Raw genomic sequence first — 22406 nt, 5'->3', positions numbered from 1 at the left:
AAACACAATCTATTTGAATTCTGAGACAAACAAAACGGTGGTACTGATATTTATCCATGCATCGGAACTCTAGCCCCATCCATGTCTTGCTTCTAGTTTAGTCCCAGGACGACAAAGAAAAACCCGGGACTTTAGGCTAGTTGCAAAACTCTGTCAAATTAGAGAATGTGTTCTACAATAAGAACGCACGAGAGTCCTTGAATTACCAGAACTTGACAGTCCTTGATAGGTTAGTACGCAGTAAGATACGTAAAGCATGTTTGTTTTCCTAACGTCAAGTGTAGTCTCGGGTGGGCAAATCCGATTCTTTAACTATCAGTAAAGCAGAATAAATGCAATTTTAGAAACTGTCACCAGTAACAAGGACTTTGTACCATGAATCCTTATTACCAAAACACATTAATACCCCAACTTGACAATCTGGATGTCACTAGGGTTCGGTTTGGTAGATCTTGAACCGTAACGCAACACATAAAGGCGATCTACCCACGTTACGGGCTCCGTTAAAGATCGAGTATATTTCAAACCCCCTCAACCATTCATCCATCAGCACGGGTCGCCTGACACCTTGGATTGGGGTTCCCTGTTTGGTGGACTTACCCCCGGAACAGGTGGTTCGTAGTGTTATTCTTAGCCAATTGAGACAACCGCTACCGACACTACGCAGCTATCTAGGCTGATCGGGAAAGAAGTTAACATTGATGGTTAACTTCTAAACGAGCCCGTTCAGCCACCTCCTATGATGATAGTTCGCCACCAAAGTTTTGTTGCAAGTCATCGATGCGTTTTTTTTATGTTTCTCTAAAAATCATGGGTAGAACAATACATGGACTGTCCTACTCACCATTTTTTGAGGGTAGGACATATCCTACCTACCTGTCCTACCCACTCCTCGCGCCACTGCCGGTTATGACAGAAGTGACCGTTCCGGTGCATGAACATAATTTTGGTTTCCTATGATTTTCGAGTGGTACATAACGGGCCAAGTAGAAAAGCGTTGTCAAGCGATCTCCAGCTCATCGTTTATTCCAGAAGTGAGCCATCGTGTTCGCTGGCTATAAGCGAGTTGAGCAGCCAGCGTTGGTAATCCGATTTCCACCCCTGCAACAGCGGTAGATTCCGTGAAGGGAACTGGGGACTGCGACCGTTGTTAGGTCTTCAGCAACCACGAAATAGGTCTGATCAGGGGGAGGACCCCTCTTGGATCATAGTTGAGCGGAAGAGGAAGAAAAAGTAATTGCTAGATGCCTAAATACTCGGACGTCTTGAAACAACGCGGGGTACGGGTGAAATGATTATACGAACTCAAACGCGATAAGGAGCGCAAGGGCGCCGCCTACAAAAATCTGGCGGAACAGGTCCTTAACGAGGGTGTCGAGGTGAGAGTCTTACAATGGAGACAACTCTGAAGTTGAAGAACCTAGACGAGATCACTGACGCGGAAGAGCTGGTCACGGCACTGCGGTAACAGTGCGTGGTGCAGGTGACCACCGCAGCCGTTCGGCTACGGAAGGATCCGACAGGGACACAGTCATGTGTCAAATCTGAGCTGAGCGCATACGATGCGCTCTGCGTCATCACTGCACTGGTATGGTGCTTATCGGTATCCTTATCGAATTGGACATGTAGTGCTTCGAAATGCGCGAAAAGAGGCATATGCAGAACTGCCAGATTGGCCACCATGGTCGAGGGAAGGTGGATCCACAAGTTGATTTCGAGGGTAGTTAGTTGGATGAACAGGCGCTATGGGAAAGTAACAGGCCATGGTTGCTTCCGACGGTATCTAAGCCGTTTCGGGTATGCGGGTTCTCCCGAGTGCTCTGTTTGTTGTTGTTTAAAGGAAACGGCGGAACACGTTTTGTTCCTGTACCCGCGTTTTTGCACAATGCTTGACCGCGTGCATGCCACATGCGCGAAGGACCCAACTCCGGACAATCTTGTCCAGAGGATGTGAAAGGATGAGTTTGGATGGAATGCCGCTTCAACGGCACATCGAAGAATGGCTAGTTCAGACGCTATACAAGAGGTGGTTCAAGGATTCGGAATCGGCTACGTAGATCATACCGTTGCCCTGTGGTTGAAATCGACTCATAGAGCTATCAACCGGCAGCGGAGAGAACATTCTGATAGTGTTGCTGTCGTGGCGTCGGTCTACTGGATTGGATCCGAGTCCGCGGTGGAAAAAACGGTCCTCGGCAAGGTCGGGGCAGGTAGGCCCCTTGTCGACACGTCCCTCTGTGTACTGGCTGATAGGGCCTTACTTGCGAGGAGCCTGTGTACGCGGTATCTCTCGGGAAACTGGCCAAGTCTCAGCATTAGTGTGGCAATCGTTTTTGCTCCACATCGCTTATTCGATTCCTTACCAGATTCTATGCCTTTTCCCAACAATTGAGCTGATGTGGTTGAAACTTGAGAGTGCACAATAGTATGGGACAAACATCAAATCCTCGCTCCAGTCGACTTTTTTGATTCCATTTAGGTCCCATATGATCTGTGCAAAATTTCAGCGCAATCGGTGAAACTATAATTTAGCGCAAGCGGTTCAAAGTTTTCATAGGATTTACTATGGGAAAAGTAACACTTTCAGATAAAAAATCCCAGAGGTCATCTCTTGTCTCCTTAATTCAAATCGATCAATGCTTCTTGTAGAAAAATCCTTTATGAAACTTTCCTTCGAAGACCGCAAAACGATTGGATGCTTGTGGAAAAAGTTATTGATTTATTACCGTTTAGTGATTCCACGAACGGCTTTTTGTTTTGTTTTATTAGCAGCACTGTAGCTGCTGCCTTGGCTGTTGCTGTTTCTGGGGGTGGTGATGCCTCCCGCCACCCCATGCAACAACGGCAGCAGCAGTGCTGCTGATAAAACAAAACAAAAAGCCGTTCGTTGGATCACTAATCGGAAATAAATCAATAACTTTTTCCACAAGCATCCAATCGTTTTGCGGTCTTCGAAGGAAAGTTTCATAAAGGATTTTTCTACAAGAAGCATTGATCGATTTGAATTAAGGAGACAAGAGACGACCTCTGGGATTATTTGTTTGAAAGTGACACTTTTCCCATAGTAAATCCTATGAAAACTTTGAACCGCTTGCGCTAAATTATAGTTCCACCGATTGCGCTGAAATTTTGCACAGATCATATGGGACCTGAATGGGATCTAAAAAGTCGACTGGAGCGAGGATTTATTTTTTCCATATAAGCGAGTCCCATCCTGCACTGCACTGCACAAGCCCTTCAAAGTTTGTATGGAAATTTCTATAGGAAAACGTCGTTTTTCTTTAAATTGGCCGTAGCATTTTTAGTGTTAGTTGGTACTCCTAGGCTATTCTATTAGCTACAAGTTTGCTGAAGATCACATTCAAACCCGACGCCTCATTCATTAGTTATCGATTGTTATCCAGAATTAAAATCTGTGATCATGATGGTTACACTATTTGATGGGCATCACTGCGATTTGCAGAGAAACATAGTAGCCTTGATTTTTGTGTGATATCTTTGGCGCCATGTGTAGCAATGTTGCCTGCTGGGAAGCTGAACGACCACTGTTAATGTTAAAGTAATACTTCCTCGATCCTGTCACCGGGACGCACGCCTGCCCTCCGCCTTTTGGAAGCCTCGGACCCGCCCACCACAGTCGAGTCCCTCCCGCCAGCGACCTACAGCCAGTGTGTAAAAAATTCGAAGGTTGAAAGTGAATATTGACATTCTCATTTTTTCATTCGTGTTTGGCCACATTCATAGTCAACTGAATGCCTCTCTTTTTTCATTCAATTCTCTGTCACGAATATTTTTTCACACGTCGTAAAATGCCCCATTTCTGTTAACAGACGCACAATTTGACTTAATGGACAAATAGAGCAGTTAATTTAGTATTGTAATTAACTACTATACACAAGTTTTGAGGTGATTGGAAGTATAATCGGGAGTTACGGTCTAGTTATATTTCTCAGTGAAAATTGTCAGTGACAGAAAAATGAATGAATAAGTGAGAAAATTCATTCACCAAAATGAATTTTATTTTGATCCCTCAGTTGAGAATCTTCAAAATTCACGGTGAATTTCACTCACTGAAAATGAAAATTTTAAACTCTGCCTACAGCCGTCCCGGTACTGTGTGTGGTGTCGGTGATGAAGACTTCCAAAATTCTAACGCAGGCATGTACATTACTCCCGTGAACCATTCATGCATTGAAATTAATGTCGCTTCCAGATTCTATTTAAACGCTTCTTACGCTATGCCACCCACGTCGCATTCAAGCTTCTGCACATCCAGAGACGTGTCCAGAGATCATCATGAAGTTGCTATCTACTAGCAAAACGTCGGTGGCATGAACACAAGTATCGACGACTTCCGCGTGGCCATATCCGACAATTGTCCGCTATGAGTTCCGTAAGGCTGATCACCGTTGTATAGGTTAGTTAATGTCTAGCATTGACTGGAGCGGTATTTTAGACGCCGAGGATGCCGAAGTCGTTGCTCAAACTCTTTCAAACGTGTTGGCGTATGTAATAGATAGATTCGCCCCAAAGAAGGTTAACCACACGGCTTGTGTTCCATATCAAACCAGCGAGCTCCGTCAGCTAAAATATGAAAAGAGAGCGACACTGAAAAGATTCTCGAAGCACCGCTCACTGCTTTTTGATAACCATTACGTCAGGATCAATCACGCATACAAACGAGTTGCTAGACGATGCTTCCCTAGATGCTTCCTACAGTATCAGCGGAGTATGCAAATAAAACTCTAGCATCGCCCGAAATAGTTTTGTAAATTTGAGAATGAGCAGCGCCGCGAAGCTGGATTGCCGTCGTCAATGATGCTCAACGGAAAAGTAGCTTGTATTCCACAAGATATCTGGGAGCATTTCTCCAAGAAGTTTTCCAGCGTTTACACCGATGAGTGATGTTGAGTGATGACCACATCGCACTTGACTTACAGCAAGTAATGTTCCTCCCCTTGGCGAAACTTCGAGTAGTGTCGAAATTAACGAGAATATGATCACAAAAGCTCTTTTGAAGCTCAAAACATCGCACAATCCAGAATCCAATGGAACCCCGTCGGCAATTTTAAAGGCACAGAACAATAGCCTCGTGGTACCGCTGCTCCACGTTATTCGCCTTTCCGTTTCTTCCGGCACTTTTCCATCCTGGAAACTCACACATATGTTCCCTGTCTACAAAAAAAGCCACAGACGCGAGGTTAGTAACTATCGTGGTATTACTACGTGGTATTATGGAACACTTACTCACTCACTGCAAACCATGCATCAGCACCGATCAACAGTAGCAATGAAACCACCAAGTTCGTTTTACTTGGATATCTGCCACCGAGATATGGTAAAATCATGAACATTATCTGGAGGAAAGTCTGGTGGATTTTAGGTTTGCAGGTGTAAGCAAAGATGTCGAACCTATAAATTCATATAAGAGTACTACTCTATAAATCTATTCTATAAATGAATTGGAACATCGTTGAAACTAATTGTTAACTCTTACAAAACTTAAAAAATTGTAATTTTCAATGTCACGAGAAGACATACACTTCACGTGTTGGACCAGTCTATGTTCACTCAATGGAAGAGGATAGGGTACCCCCTTGAGAAGCAACCAACGGCGACGACGACGACAAACGATGCACGGTCCTTGCACTCTTATCAGCTGTTTGACGATGACCAAACCTAAGTGCGAGCATTATGTGGTTGGTATAGTGTAGGCGAAGCGCTGGAGGTGTAGTAAAATTATGGTTTTGGTTTGGGCAAACATAATATAAAGATTGTAATCTAAATTGTATCGAATCAACTTTCTGACCGTTTTCGGGCAGAAAAGATAGGATTAAGTAGGTCATATAATGCCCCCAGTAGTATTCTTGAGCATAATTAGGGATGGATGTTCTTAAGGCTCAGTTAACCATCATTCAATCATCACCAATCATCAAATTTTAAAAAGCATTTTTTTCGCTCAAATTCACAAAGCCGCTATTGAAAAGCATTTTTTTGCAATTTCTCATCGTAATAGGTTGTTTTACTTTATGTAAATCTGACAGGAAAAGGTCTACTTTCCCACACCAAATTAGCAGTGCGGTAATGGTTCAGTGAGCAGTTTGATGAAAATGTTTTGTTAAAAAGTATCCTCCAGCGGTAAATTATAAAATTGCAAAAAACGTTGTACGCAACTTGGTGCAGAATTCGATTTTTACAGTACTCGTCGTAATTATCCAACTCGGCAAGCTTCGTTGGATAAATCTACGACACGTGCTGTAAAAATCTTCATTCTGCAACTTGTTGCGTGTACTACTATTACTGTTATCTAGATGGTAAATAAAGTGCAGTGATAATTTTTTATTACCATTTGTTGAAATTTGAGTGAAAAACCTGCCTTTGAATTTTCAAATTTGCATGATGGTTTGTTTCCTCTTATACATCGTGAAGATGGGGCCTATCAAGGAAAAGTCTAATAAGTACGTCTCACAATGAAGCCCATAGTAGAAACACAGACAAACAGACGTCTCACTCTACCCACTTCCCATCGTTTTCCTTTTTAACGAACTATACAAATATTTTGTAGTTCGCAAATCTCTCGCTCATGGCGCTCGCATCGTTTGTGCTTCTGTTTGACGTTTCCTCACTACCGCCATCTACTCAATAGGTTTGCGAAACACAGCGTTATGAGCATTGGGCGATTATACTTTTGAGACGATGATTTTATTCCCATTTTGTTCCAAGTGATACGTCGGTTTGTCTGTAGTAGAAACCTTCCTTAAATGTTACGTTTCTTGTATAATACTTCTGAAAAATTTGTCGTTCTCTTTTTTTAACAACACAGCACCGAATGAACAATGTGTCAAGTCCTACAAATTGGCAACCTTCGAGTTTGTGTCGTAACATAAATGAACAATTTATCTTCTTACGCGTCTACTGTTACGACCTGCAGTTCGGGGTGGCCGGGAGACATGACAGTCTATGAAAACTCCCAGGTGTAGCGAATAACAGATTAAAACATAATTTTATTTACACTAATCAAATTACATGACAAACACGACATGTTACTACATGGAGGCTACATTATTTCTAAATTAATCTCTGCGATTGTGCATCGGCCGAGGCATAACGAAATGCTATCGGCGAGCACGCAGATCGGCGAGAGCATGAGAGACTAATCCAGTAGTTCTCAACATCTATGTACCAACAGGCTTTTTTCTATAACCTGAAGAACGGTAAGCAGGAAAATAGTCTCAGACCGTATATGAAGCGGTAGCATTCCGGAACCGGTTCCGGGTGTCCCGCCGGAGGTGGCCAAATATAAAAATGAGCCAAACAGATTCATGCGACACATCAAAACGGCGCTTTTCTATGATCTAATAAACGGTAAGCAGGAAAATAGTCTCAGACCATATCTGAATTGGCAGCATTCCAGAACCGGTTCCGGGTGTCCCGCCGGAAGTGGCCAAAAATAAAAGAGAACCAAGCTCATACAAATCGTGACTTTTTCGAAAACCTAATTGTACGGTTAGCAAGAAAATAGGCTAAGCCCACATTAGAAACTACTGAGAGTGTTCCGAAATCGGTTCCAGGTGTCTCGCCGAAAGTGGCCGAATGTAAAAGAGAACCAAACCAACATTCGTGACGCATCAAATGGTTTTTTAGGTATCCTGATGATCGAGAAAATGTAACCTGATGCATGGATAATAAGAAAATAGGCACAGTCCACATAAGTTACCGGTAGTGTTACTAGTTCCGGGTAACCTGATGACCAGTTTTACATAAGCTCAGACCACATTTAAATATACCGGTAGTGTTTCGGAACCATTTCCGAGTGTCCCGTCGAAAGAGGCCAAATATAAAGTATATCATGACATTTCGATAAGCTAATAAACGGTTAGCAAGGAAATAGGCTCAGGCTACATTAGAGGCTACCGGTGGCGTTGCAGAAGCAGCGTTAGATGCATCAGCGGAATTACTAAAGTAAACAAAATCAATGCAAGCGATAGATATGTGTAAAAGAACCAAAAACCTAAAAAATCTAATATTACTGCGCAAAATTTAGATGCGACTGAAGGGCGAGCTCTGTAATGTGGTTGAAATTTGAATGGGATTTAGTATTGGCAATTCAAAACACTACTGAATCTTGTAACCAATGATAATAAAATATAGCCTAAAGTGTGCAGAAAAAACTTTGTAGAAGAGCTCAAAGTGATCTGCGGAAAAAGGTAAATTATAGCTTGTAAATGCCATCTTGGTATGGATCGGCCTCCAGTGAAAATGGTCAGGCAGTCAACTGAGAAGACTGTGTTGAACATAACGTCGGAGTAAGTGCCTCAATCCGATGATGACTTTGATAAAATTCTTGCTTTTCTAAATAAAGTATTCTCAGGATTCAGAAATTCGTTGGTGGTATAGTCCCAGATCGCTGTTATGAGAATTTCCTCCTTTTCGTCCGTTACCAAAGCATAGAAATTTGGGACTGATTACTGACTAAAGCAATATTGATAGCGTCGACGGAAAGATCATGAGTACATATTCGACGAGAAAGGCACTACATATCACCACTATGTGGATTAATCTGTGAATCCACTAAATTATTGTTTAAATTCCCTCAAAAAACCCGGTCGGTGGCAATAGTCAAACTAAGTCGTAAATATTACTCATGCAATCGAACGAAACCCTCTTTATACGTCTCTATCTATATATGTAGAGCAGGTCGTTCGTTGATCGATGGTCGCAAAACCATCTGCGCTGCGCATATCCTACGTCACATTTCTCTCTCTCTTCCTCTCTGTCTTTCTCTCAAACCACCCACACATACCTAGGTAGGTACATGAACTTCCATGAAAATGTGAATCTCTCCGACCGATTGCGCGCAGCACTATCTAATCCAAACAAACCACATGGTTTTCAACCGTAGAGAAGCACGATGGTTCTTTGTTCCACCCGCTAGTCATAGACTCGCTACGGCTAGTACTCTATACAATGAGAAGGCAGAAATGGTCGAGCCGACGACGACGGCCGTTGTTCGTTCAAGTGTGTTTATTCACCCATCAGCTGATAATGCGACTGCGGCTGCCACTGCGGACGATGACGACGACGCCCAGATTGAAAACATGGTTGCGCTGCGCTGTGCTGCGATGGATGGTTGACGGTAGGTACTTAGGACCGAGTGCAATAAATGGATGGTTTTGCGTTGTACCGTGCGCAAAACCACTAAAACCATTCACTAGGCTAGCGCTGCTAGGCTACTAGATTGTTTGAGTCATCCTTACACATGGTTTAGGGTGAATCGAACACGCTTGTGTGGCGTGATAGGTTGTTTGTGCCATGCATGGAAACTGGTTCTACAGAATAGATAACTACTAGTACCAAAGCTTTTTGCTCTGTATATGAGAATTACCTTGCTTTACCATCACGTGGATTTTGGATCAATAGGTAACCATTTTGTCTTCATAAGATCTTTCTTCTTCTAAGATCGAGAATCTTTTCTTAATGCAGATTACATTGACTAGTGACTTTCGAGTGCATAGAATGTTTGCCTATCTGCTACACGAAATTTGAAAAGGTCGATGCTCTGGAAATGAGTTAACATTTTGTATAAACTGTTGTTAACCACACAGACGAATCAATTGTACGACAACAGAGTACACCGTGGCAGTAGTCTGCTCTTTATAGGTTAAGCTCTATGATACAATAATGGGATTATAATATCATGATAGACACAGCTTAGCCTCTGAGACACATGATTCGAAATGGTTGATGCTTCCACCTAACGATGGTCGGATAGCTATACAATTCGGCCAGCATAGCGTACAAATACCTAGTATAATTTGCATCTTTTTTTGTTGGCAATTCAAAGAATCCCTTGCTTTGCGAACCAACTTGAGTTGACTTGAACAAGCTACATACGACAACGAGTAGTTATTATGTTGCATAATATGATCAGGATCCAATCCAGGCTGCATTGGCCTAGGGTCTGGGACCATTTGGGCAGGAGCACCTATTTTGGGCTGCAAAACGGTGAGTCGATAAGGAGAGCGTCCAATATAGCTCTGGTCCTCACAAGTTCCTACCTCATGCTTCCACGGGTCAAGCGATGACAAAGACCGCCAGCTAAGAGTTGTGTGCTTAGCTGGTAGTGCAGCCTGGGCACTGTTGTCCTTCTGACTTCAGCTAGATTGAGGAGGTACGATCCGAGTGTCTGTTCACCACGGAGGTGCGGCTCAAACAGCGTCTGTTCTGGTATCCAGCGGCTGAGTAAGAAACGCTGCACCACGCCCAGCTAGATCCAAGGTGGTAGCCCCATCAGCGTGGTCGTCCCAATGTTGGACAGGAGTGTTAGCGTAGGCCCAATAAGCCACCCGTAAAAATCCCCATTGCGAATAACATAGGAGAAAATACGACTCGATACAATCGGCAAAGACCCACGCGACGAAATAAGGACTACGATTGGAAACTTGGAACATGGAATTGCAAGTCACTAGGTTTCGCAGGATGTGACAGGATAATCTACGACGAACTACATCCTCGCAACTTCGACATCGTGGCGTTGCAGGAACTTTGTTGGACTGGACAGAAAGTGTGGAAAAGCGGGCATCGAGCGGCTACCTTCTACCAAAGCTGTGGCACCACCAATGAACTGGGAACAGGATTTATAGTGTTGGGCAAGATGCGACGACGTGTGATCGGGTGGCAGCCGATCAACGCAAAGATGTGCATGTTGAGAGTTAAGGGCCGTTTCTTCAACTACAGCATCATCGACAAATCGAAATTATAGTCAACTCTATTGCTGAGCTGTCTACTTATATTGCTTGCCCTACGTCATCTGTGTCAACCCAACGACATTCAACACCAATTAATTCACCGAAACCTTTGAATAGTGTGAGCGCCTGTAGGTCCGAATATTCGCGTTCGTCTACGCACAATCGAGACGATTCGTTCTCGCTGCTCCTAATGAATATTGACAGACGAGCAACAGAAAATGAAATCACGAGCTTGGTGTCCCAGTCTCTTTGTGTTCCAGAGCCCGAATGTATGGATGTGACCAAACTGGTACCTCGTTGGAAAAGCTGCGCAAATCTGGATTTTATCTCCTTTAAAGTAGTGCTACCTGGACGCTGGAAACAACTTGCACTGAACTCTACTACCTGGCCACGAGAAGTTAAAGTTTGAAAGTTTACTTGCAGGAAGAACATCGACCCATGGAAACCTCCAACATTGAGAAATATAACTATTTATATCATGTACTGATTTATCGATCGTATTCTATAATTAACTTGATGATTGTGTGGCTATATCGGTCTCTTTCTACTCATAAGTATAAGGGAGTAGAGATCAAAGTGGATAATGAAATGATAGATATCATTAGCCTGTGCATGCCGGCAGGATCGACATACGAATGACACTAATGAGTGGAGCTTTTTTGTCGACCATTAAAGCTTTCAACAGTGTTCGAAATTCGATGAGAAAATCTTATTGGAATCGTATGTTTACGATTCGAATAAGATTCCAATAAGATTTTCTCATTGAACCCTCATTAACTGAAATTCAATTCAACCGTTATTTTGAAGTTGAAAATTTGATTTTTTGTTACGCGAAAATCGTTTTTTTTTTTCGTAAACCATGTGTTGGACGCACTTCGGAAATATTGCGCTGTCCAGATGTCCAGCGCAATATGTTTCACATATTTATTTGAAAAAAAAAATGTTTCAACCGCGACGATAATAGACTTACGTGAAGGTGAGTAATGCTTCAAAGATTATTATTCGTTAAATGAAAAAAAAAAAAATGGAAGATCAAATTAGCTTAAAACTAACAAAATCAATTAGAAACAATTACTGCAAGTATAACAACAGGTGGAAGTTCAATCCTTCTTAATACATTTTTTCGTTAAATTGATGCAACACTACAAACTAGAGAGGTGATTTTTTCAACGGTTGGAAGTTTAATTTAATTATTTATTCATTGTAATGACCTCCATCTAACAAAATGTCTTAAAATAATAAAATAATGAATTAGTTTTGTACTGTTTATTTTGATTCCGCCCTCTAATGCTTATCCTTTGACTGATACGCGTATTTCGGCTACCACTTGTAATCTTCCTCAGCATCCCCTCTAAGCAGAATATCCTTTTCGAATGAGTGTATTCCATTTTGAACTTTTTAATGGATCCTTAAAATAACTAAAACGGTCGCTATGAAGTAAACAAATAGCACCACCGTAGCCTTGTGTGTTTGGCATAACTCGACTGACATTTCCGGCACATAGTGTATTCGACAACGTTTTTTTTGTAATAATTAAGAGCACTAATTAAGAAAAAAATATTGATATTTCATATTCATATGAAAGACCACTTTTTTCTAAACCAGTATGTTTTTTTTCAGATTTTTAGAACTTTATTTAAAATATATTTCAAAGCGATTTTTCAAAATCACCTTTTGACAGCTCGGCAACTGCTTGACAGCTCCGCCCAGTATAAAATCCGACGAGAGGTGATTCATCAAATCGCTCCCATACAAACTTCAAATTGATTTTTAAATAGGTTCCCGGGTACCAAAATTCATGAAAATTTGAATCTCGGCCCAGTTTGGCGTGCAGATTCAGAATATGGAATTATCTCAACACCGCTAAAGGAGCCAATTGTAAAGAAATTATTAGTTCGTAACTAATCCGCATAGGGTGCGCCACCATCTAACTTTTTAGTTTTACGTCCTTGAGACTTCACATTTTCGGACAGTTGTTCATTTTAACAAAATAAACAACATTTCCTTAGACGTCAAAATTCCACAGCCTACTGTTTTGTTTTAAAAAGAAAAATTCAGTAGTCAAAAATCAGTTTTTGAGCATATTTTGGTGTTTTTACGAGAAATGAAGAAGAAATTAAAAAATGAAGACAAAAATAAAAAAAATCGAAAAAATGGTGTAATTTTCAGATTATATATCTCACAAAACGCAAAAAAATCGCAACCTGATTTTTTTATCAAATACACATCAATACTAGGCAAACATACCGTCGAAAATTTGGACAGGCACCACCTTTGCTAATACTATTACAAAAGATCAAATATTTCAAAAAACACCAAAATATACCTCTTAATGTGTATTATCGTCGCACCACCAAATCGAAGTCGTCGCTAGAAGCACATGCGAAGTTGCAGCTGCGAAGTAAATTTGAATCTATTTTTTCTGTTGCGCATCATTAAGCTAATTAAGAGCAACAATATGCACTAATCCAAATTGAGTTGCGACATTTCTAAGTAGGTTAAAAATCAATTTTCGCACGTTCGGTCACTTCGTATTTCGACTAAAAGCATAATATTTGCTAAAAATTTCAGGTTGCGATTTTTGCGCTTTGTGAGATATTATAACCTGAAAATTAAAATAACGGTTGAATTGATTTTTCAGTCAATGAGGGTTCAATGGGAAAAGCTGTTGTTTACGATTCCAATTAGATTCCAATAAGATTTTCTTATCGAATGTCGAACGCTGTTGAAAGCTTTAAATGGTCGACAAAAAAGCTCCACTCATTAGTGTCATTCGTATGTCGATCCTGCCGGCATGCACAGGCTAATACGCGCCAACTTTGGACGTAGTTGGGGGGGGGGGCGAAGCCTCTCAAAATTAGCCCTTTTCGGATGTACTCCGTGTTTCTCCAGTTTCAAAAGTATTTTTTTCGGAAAGATTGGAAAATTTTGAGTTAAAATGACACTGACAGCTTAAAGATTTGAGTGAAGTTCTCTGCCTTAAAAGTATTTTGAAACAAGTTACAAAATCCCACTATCAAGAACAATGATTTTTTCCAGTGGTTTTTATTGCCTTCTGCTGAAAACGTGCTAATAAGTATTAGATACAGGTAATTAGATACCAGTTAGCTGTACTACGTACAGTTGGTGATTGTAAACATGGTCTTTGTTGGAACTAGTCCACCATGGCCACGCTGGCCCAGGCTTGTAAACATTCGACACTTTTCACTGCCTTCGTTTCGTTGTCGCGGTCGGGTGTCAGCTTGCTTTATTTCATTCGAACGCGACCGCTACCTTTTACACACAACACAAGCGGCAGAACAAAGATCAATAAAGAAAAAAGTGGATCAAATCAACGTAGTCTGACACGATGACATTAGTATAATTCCAGCTTTTCGCAGCCAATTTTGATTAAAATTGGTATAATATTAGTCACCTTCCATCAAGCTAGACGGCTGCCGACTGATACCTCAATCAACAACCGCCGCACTCTTTATTCATTCCTGTAGAGTACGAGATATTCGGAGTTCGTATGAATTAAGAATAACTAAAGTTTAAATAATATTCATGAACTCGCACACCGTGTTTATTATTGTTCCACTTACTGTCATCCACCGAGCCTAACTGCCCCATCGTGTCAATGCCTACTATGATCTTTACAATCTCCATTTCTATGCGTAGTGTTAGATCCTACAACCCCCCCTTACTTTTATTATGATAATGTGGTGTGGTGTATTGTGTTTAATAATTTGTGGTTCTTCCTTCGTTTCACTCAGTTGTCCTCGTCATCAAACCTAGGCTCTCTTGTTTATTTTTTTTTTTATGTAATAACTTCTTAATATTCTCTACCTTTATGCAAACCAATTTCTATTAAAGTGTCACTATCATAATTAGTACTCTAGTTAATGTCCTACTATCACCCATTAATAGTGTTATCACTTAACTTCCTAAATCATTATTCTAGTTTCTGACATTATTCTTTGAATTGTTTAAAACAATGCTTCAATCGACCTGCCCTGTATCGTCTAGTTAGCATGTTGCATAAAACTCTGGATTCATGTTACGTATACGTTTCACCTACGGATTCCTCGTTGGGCGTCATGACCATGTTACGGCGTTGTTAGTAATTGCATCATCAATGTTTGCGTATCATCACTTCCGCGCCGAATCGTATGCTCCGCTCTCTTCCCATTCACAAAAGACTTCATGATCTTCCGCTATAATAAAAATTCCAAGTTAATAAACACATATTTAAACTCTTCACTTCATGTGTATAATGAAGATCCATTCTTTCACAATATCCACGTATGTTTCTGTTTCTTCTTTTCTCGAGGTTTAGATGCTCCAATTCCTTCTGCCATCGAATCTGTAAAAGTTGTTGCTAAAAAAACGTTATTAAATTATTGCATTTCTATTGCTCTTAATTTTTTTCTAGTTTCTTTATTTATAGCTGAAAAAATGTACCTTTTTTATTTTTTTTTAGTGGACCCCAAATCGATGGGAATAAATGGAAGAATCTGTTTTGATTAGAGCATATACGAATTTCTCGTTGATACATTACCAATAAGTTCCCTTAAATGTTCCTCAGTATTATTCCTTTTTTACGTGACTTTAAATGTAACTTTAACGTTTACCAATGTTAATTTACTTTAAACTAAAAATGTATATCAATAAAATTTTAATTTGAAAACATGGAATTATTATCAGTCTGAGTTTCGCTGACAAATGAAACGATTTTATATATGTTATATAATTAAAATAATCTAAATTCTATGAACAAGCATTGTATTCAAAAGAACAATTTGTCATTAACAAATCAATAAAATTTATTTCTTATATTGCATTACAACTTTAGATCTGTTGCGTTTATAATTATAAACAATGATGCTTATAGAAACTCACCAATGAGTTTCAATACTTGCATCCTTGTGTTTGTACTTCTTTTTTTTTTAAGGTCAATAGTTCCATATCTTCACATCCATGAACCATTCATAGACGTTATCTATCATATTTAAGTTTCTTAAAATTATGACACTTGCACCTTGCTAATTGTCGATTCAATGACAACCATTTCCAATGGGTTTTATCAACTCTTACTGGTTCATAAAATCTTATACACACGAGTTAGTTGTTTCCACTCAGTTATTTATTATAATCTCTGCCAATTGAAGAACAATTTCTTGAACATTTCTGATGAATACTAAACAATTGTATCGTCACAATCACCAAATGTTTCTTCGAACGTCGCTAGGAGAATCACTAAAACACTTTATTCAATAAACGAACTACAATTGGTTTAATCACAATAATCTCTTGAACAATACATCAACAAGCCTTTGGTCAAACTATTGATTCAAAATATGAAATACTCAAGGGAATACTTTCGTTTGAAATGATACTAATTTAAATAAACTCATTTCTTTTTGTAACACTATTGGTTCAATTTCCACAATTCAATGAACACTATTTGTTCAACAGTAGTTCTTTTAACGCTACAGGTTCAACATCTATTCTCCTAATGCTATAGTCTCAGTTACAATCCTTAAAAGCTACTGATTTGAATACAATAATCTTTCGACCGCTACTGGTTTGACACCAGCATTTTTTCTACTGCTGCTGATTTGATTTCAAACATCTTGCGAACAACGCTAGTTGGTTTTCAACACTTCTTCTAACCTTACTGGTTTAATTTCACAACTCCTTCAAACGCTACTAGTTCAATCGCAACAATCCTTTGAGCGATACTGGTTCGATTTCAACAACTGCTGTGAACGCTAGAGGTTCGATTACAACATTCCTTAGACTGCTGCTAGTTCGGTTTCAACAATTTTTTTGAACGCAACTGGTTCGATGTCAACAATCTTTCGAACGCTACTGGTTCAATTTCAAAAATCCTTCGAACGCAACTGGTTCGATTCCAACGATCCTTCAAACGCTACTGGTTCGATGTCAATAATCCTTCGAACGCAATTGGTTCGATGTCAACGATCCTTCAACGCTACTGGTTCGATTTCAACAATCCTTCGAACGCTACTGGTTTGATGTCAACAGTCCTTCGAACGCAACTGGTTCGATTTCAATATTCCTTCGAACGCAACTGGTTCGATTTCAGCAATCCTTCGAACGCTACTGGTTCGATTTCAATATTCTTTCGAACGCAACTGGTTCGATTTCTACAATCCTTCGAACGCTACTGGTTCGATTTCAATATTCCTTCGAACGCAACTGGTTCGATTTCAGCAATCCTTCGAACGCTATTGGTTTGATTTCAATATTCCTTCGAACGCAACTGGTTCGATTTCAGCAATCCTTCGAACGCAACTGGTTCGATTTCAACAATCCTTCGAACGCTACTGGTTCGATTTCAATATTCCTTCGAACGCAACTGGTTCGATTTCAGCAATCCTTCGAACGCTACTGGTTCGATTTCAATATTTCTTCGAACGCAACTGGTTCGATTTCAACAATTCTTCGAACGCTACAGGTTCGATTTCAATATTCCTTCGAACGCAACTGGTTCGATTTCAGCAATCCTTCGAACGCTACTGGTTCGATTTCAATATTTCTTCGAACGCAACTGGTTCGATTTCAACAATCCTTCGAACGCTACTGGTTCGATTTCAATATTCCTTCGAACGCAACTGGTTCGATTTCAGCAATCCTTCGAACGCAACTGGTTCGATTTCAATATTCCTTCGAACGCAACTGGTTCGATTTCAGCAATCCGTCGAACGCAACTGGTTCGATTTTAATATTCCTTCGAACGCAACTGGTTCGATTTCAACAATCCTTCGAACGCTACTGGTTCGATTTCAATATTCCTACGAACGCAACTGGTTCGATTTCAGCAATCCTTCGAACGCAACTGGTTCGATTTCAACAATCCTTCGAACGCAACTGGTTCGATTTCAACAATCCTTCGAACGCTACAGGTTCGATTTCAATATTCTTTCGAACGCAACTGGTTCGATTTCTACAATCCTTCGAACGCTACTGGTTCGATTTCAATATTCCTTCGAACGCAACTGGTTCGATTTCAGCAATCCTTCGAACGTTATTGGTTTGATTTCAATATTCCTTCGAACGCAACTGGTTCGATTTCAGCAATCCTTCGAACGCAACTGGTTCGATTTCAACAATCCTTCGAACGCTACTGGTTCGATTTCAATATTCCTTCGAACGCAACTGGTTCGATTTCAGCAATCCGTCGAACGCAACTGGTTCGATTTCAATATTTCTTCGAACGCAACTGGTTCGATTTAAACAATCCTTCGAACGCTACTGGTTCGATTTCAATATTCCTTCGAACGCAACTGGTTCGATTTCAGCAATCCTTCGAACGCAACTGGTTCGATTTCAATATTCCTTTGAACGCAACTGGTTCGATTTCAGCAATCCTTCGAACGCTACTGGTTCGATTTCAATATTCCTTTGAACGCAACTGGTTCGATTTCAACAATCCTTCGAACGCTACTGGTTCGATTTCACCAATCCTTCGAACGCTACTGGTTCGATTTCACCAATCCTTCGAACGCTACTGGTTCGATTTCACCAATCCTTCGAACGCAACTGGTTCGATTTCAACAATTAAGAACTCCAATAATTCTTTCTGATCATGAAAACTACTCGTCCAAATTAATCCACAAACACCACTAATCAATTCCCATACTTGATCGTACCTGGATAAGTTTAAATCAATAAACTCAAATAGCGGATTCATATCTGTAGACAAAAAAAAATTACACATCAAATCATAAACGCAATTCACTCTTTCTAACCAGCCAGTGGCTGAAAGTTACGATATTAAAAATATTCACTCTTTCCAATCTATGAACGCTCGCCACTCATTCATTCATATAAATCCGTAAACACAACTAATGCATTCTAATACACGAATGCAATGATTCATTCTAATCAGTACACGTACTTCATCTCAAATTCTCAAATGATTTATTTTATTTCCGTAAACGATAATGCATTCTTCTAAAACTTTGAACACTACTCATTCATCCTTATTAATCGTACTGGCTAGTTTCAATCCTTGAATAACGTTTAAACGTTACTACAAAACCATGGTTCATTCCAATTCATGCATGCAAATCAGTTTATTGTAACCCAAGATTACTGATTTATTCAACTAAAGCAAGCCTCCTGTACAGGTTTTTTTTTAATTTATTTTTTCAATAGAAAGGAGCACTTCCACAGTTATTAACTGACAGCTTCCTCTGCTAATGACCATTTTCCATGTGTATATCCATGTGTATATCGAGTGGCAGAAACTAAAATACTGTATGCCCCAGGAAATCTTGGAAATTTCCTTTATAAAAAGTTTCTGGATCAATCAGGAATCGAACCCGTCATTGGCCGTCACATAATTTTCATCACGAGTTATTTTCATAATTTTAAATTATTGTTAATAAAGTAACATGAGCTCAACACTTCCTGCAAAACAAAATCATACTCATATTTTATTTGTTAGTCTTGTAACAAAACTATTATTAAAAGAACAATCCTAATTAATTTCCAAGATACTTTTAGGCTCTTCAGTAGACATGTTTATGGCATTTTTTTATTTACAGCTGCCATAAACTTCATTCCTACATAAAACATGTCAAAACTTATATATAACTTGCCATTATCCCAAGCTCATTTACAGCCTTTTTCAGGTTGCAATAGAAAATAAGAGATAATCAGTGCAATGACCCCTTCATTAAGCATAGACTAAAACAACTTCTTCTTATTTTCATACCGATATTGAGACTTATCACTAATCACTCATGGGTAAATAGAATCTAAATAATTTACCAAAATGTAAAGAAATAATGTTCTTCGGAGTTGAACGATATAAACCCCTCTAGCTAACATATTAATTTGCTCCAAGATTTGCTCATTACCTCAATCACCAATTATCAAATAGAATTAATTGCAAAGAATAACATTTGTAAAGCTTACCCGTGTGTATCCAGTGCAGTACTATCGTTTTTAAAATGTTTGAATAAAACCCAACTATTTTCAATTACTTTAAATATAACAATATCAAGTATGTAAAAGAACCACTATCAGCACACTTTTCCAGTTACGCCTGCACACTACAGATTTGAATTTATTGCTAATCCCGTTGTCACGTTAACATTTGTTCTCAAATACTAACTATACACCTACCTCCATTAATACATTGCTTTCACTTTGGAATCAATCATTATTCAGTCTAAACATTGAAAATATAAAGAGCACTTGCATTCATAATTGCTTATGAACCAGATTCAAAAGTCAACACGCTGTCCGGCATCGCCACTCATCTTTGAACAACACTAAGACGCAGACAGCGCAGGGGAATGAAATTATCACTTTGATTTATACGTCTTTCACTGTTTATCCTCGTCGCCATTTGTAGAGTACGAGATATTCGGAGTTCGTATGAATTAAGAATAACTAAAGTTTAAATAATATTCATGAACTCGCACACCGTGTTTATTATTGTTCCACTTACTGTCATCCACCGAGCCTAACTGCCCCATCGTGTCAATGCCTACTATGATCTTTACAATCTCCATTTCTATGCGTAGTGTTAGATCCTACAATTCCAGGTATATACAATTTACAATCTTCTTCAATAACAATATACCTACGCCAGCAAATCTACCTCGCTCCAACTCTCCAAACTCGTACCTGACGATGCCTGAGCGTTCAACTCTACCTATCTTCCAGCAGTCTTTACCCAGCATTCTATGATTTATACCCGTGAGCTGTATAATAATGTCTGACTCGGTTCTGAATTCATCCAGTATCTACTAGGGAAAACCAAACAGTAAATGCAGAAAGGTTGCTAGAAGCATAGTGATTTCAGCTAATAATCCAGTGTTTTTGAACTAGATCCAGTGTTGTTTGATAACATAATAATTGTAAAGGAAAGTGTAACACGTTTTGGTGCAAAGGTAAGTTTTAAATACACATTCTAATTATATGTGTTATGATATTTTCGTTCAAAACTAACAATTGGAAAATATTTTCTATGTTACAGATTACAAAATGAGTAAAATCAGATGTATTCGTCCATTCAAAGACATTCAGTGTTCGAAAGAGCTGCGATATCTCACGGATGGTATCATCCAAAAACTAAAGTCAATTGGATTTTCCAAGGTATCCACACTGAACACCAAGGATTTTCGTATTTGTTCGTCTTGCCGTCTACATATTGATTCAAGAGCTCACCTCACCCAAAACGAAGAACAAAGCGTAGCCGGTGGCTCAAGGATGCCAACTGTTCAGACCATACCTGTTGTACCTGATTCGCAAAGCTATGGAAGTTTGGTCACGATACCATCAGCGTCAACGCTAAGCACAATTCAATCAAATGAAGACTTCACGATGCCTGTAGACGTCGAAATATTCAACCGAGGAATAACAGCTATTCGTGTTTCGCCTATAGATTTAGGTAAGGTTAAAAATGTTCACTATCCTGAAAAAAAGTGCGCTGAAATCGTCGAAGGTGTACGAAGAAATCTTTTTAAATTAGACGCTAAAACAGAAAAAGCAAACGAGTTTAATGAAGTCATAGAAAATATGAAAATTAAATTTTTAAATTCAGCCACAAGGCAAGAAAAACTATCAATTTTATCATTGTTACCAAAATCATGGTCAGTACAAAAAATTGTAGACGAATTTAAAACTAGTAGAAATATGGCATCAGATGCAAGAAAGGAAAAAAATAATGCATTAGATTCATCTCAAGGTTCAAGCTCTGGAAAAGCTTTGAGTAATGAAACAAAAGAACTGGTTTTGAATTTTTTTGAGGACGATGATATAAGCCGTGCAATGCCAGGCCAAAGAGATTTTGTTAGCGTAAAGACAGGAAATAAGAGATTAGCTGTTCAGAAAAGATTGTTAATGATGACATTAAGAGAAGCTTTTAATCGCTTTAAGTGTACGTCAATGTAAAAATAGGGTTTTCATCATTTGCAAGCCTCCGGCCAAGGCAATGTAAACTATTGACTATCACAGGAACACATAATGTTTGCGTTTGCACTACGCATGAAAATGTCAATTTAATTCTACATAGCTTAAAAAAATACAATGTCTTGAATGATCTAAAAACATTAACGAATAGATTACTTTGCGAAAATAAGACAACTCATTGCCATCTACGAAGATGTAAAAACTGCCCAGATACCTCAGTTTTAGAAGACAGTTTATTGAAACAACTTTGTTGAAAACCTTTCATTCGAACAATGGGTTACCACTGACAGATGTGATTTAGAAACTATTGTAAAGCAAACCGATGACTTTGTTACATTTTTCAGCTCAAAATTAGAAAGTTTGATTCCGCATGATTTTGTAAAAACCGAACAATCCAATTTTTTGAAAACTACAAAACAAAACTTGCAAGATAATGAATTTTTGGCTATTTGTGACTTTTCTGAAAATTACAGCTTCGTTTTGCAGGATGAAGTTCAATCACACCATTGGAACGTGCAACAGGCCACAATCCATCCTTTCGTAATATATTATACTTAAAATAGGCAAATTAAACATTTTAGCTTCATTATAATTTCAGAAGAACTAAGACATGATTCAGTCGCTGTTAATTTGTTTATTGATAAAATGATGAAGTTTTTACAAATTGATCAAAATAAAAACATGAAAAAAAAATTATTTTATGTCAGATGGTGCTGCTTCACA

The 22406-nt window shown here is 39.2% G+C and overlaps 2 protein-coding genes across 2 annotated transcripts in view; one reads left to right on the top strand and one right to left on the bottom strand.

The window, feature by feature from the left end:
- Positions 1-22406, bottom strand: part of LOC115259484 (zinc transporter ZIP13 homolog) — a 64615-nt gene that overhangs the window by 27751 nt on the left and 14458 nt on the right. The gene's annotated exons all lie outside the window — the stretch shown is intronic.
- LOC134285597 (uncharacterized) lies at positions 20362-22124 on the top strand. The gene is made up of 3 exons (XM_062846678.1): positions 20362-20549; positions 20601-20662; positions 20749-22124. Exon 3 carries the CDS (start codon positions 20757-20759, stop codon positions 21663-21665), a length of 909 nt encoding a protein of 302 aa, XP_062702662.1. The 5' UTR covers positions 20362-20549; positions 20601-20662; positions 20749-20756; the 3' UTR covers positions 21666-22124.

Source organism: Aedes albopictus, chromosome 1, assembly GCF_035046485.1.
Source record: "Aedes albopictus strain Foshan chromosome 1, AalbF5, whole genome shotgun sequence".
NCBI lineage: Eukaryota > Metazoa > Arthropoda > Insecta > Diptera > Culicidae > Aedes > Aedes albopictus.
Note: the sequence above shows the minus strand (reverse complement) of the source record. Positions and strands in the feature narration are given on the sequence as shown.

Bases quoted from the DNA above. Each gene is read 5' to 3' on its own strand.
- LOC134285597 (XM_062846678.1), top strand. From the start codon at position 20,757: ATGAGTAAAATCAGATGTATTCGTCCATTCAAAGACATTCAGTGTTCG.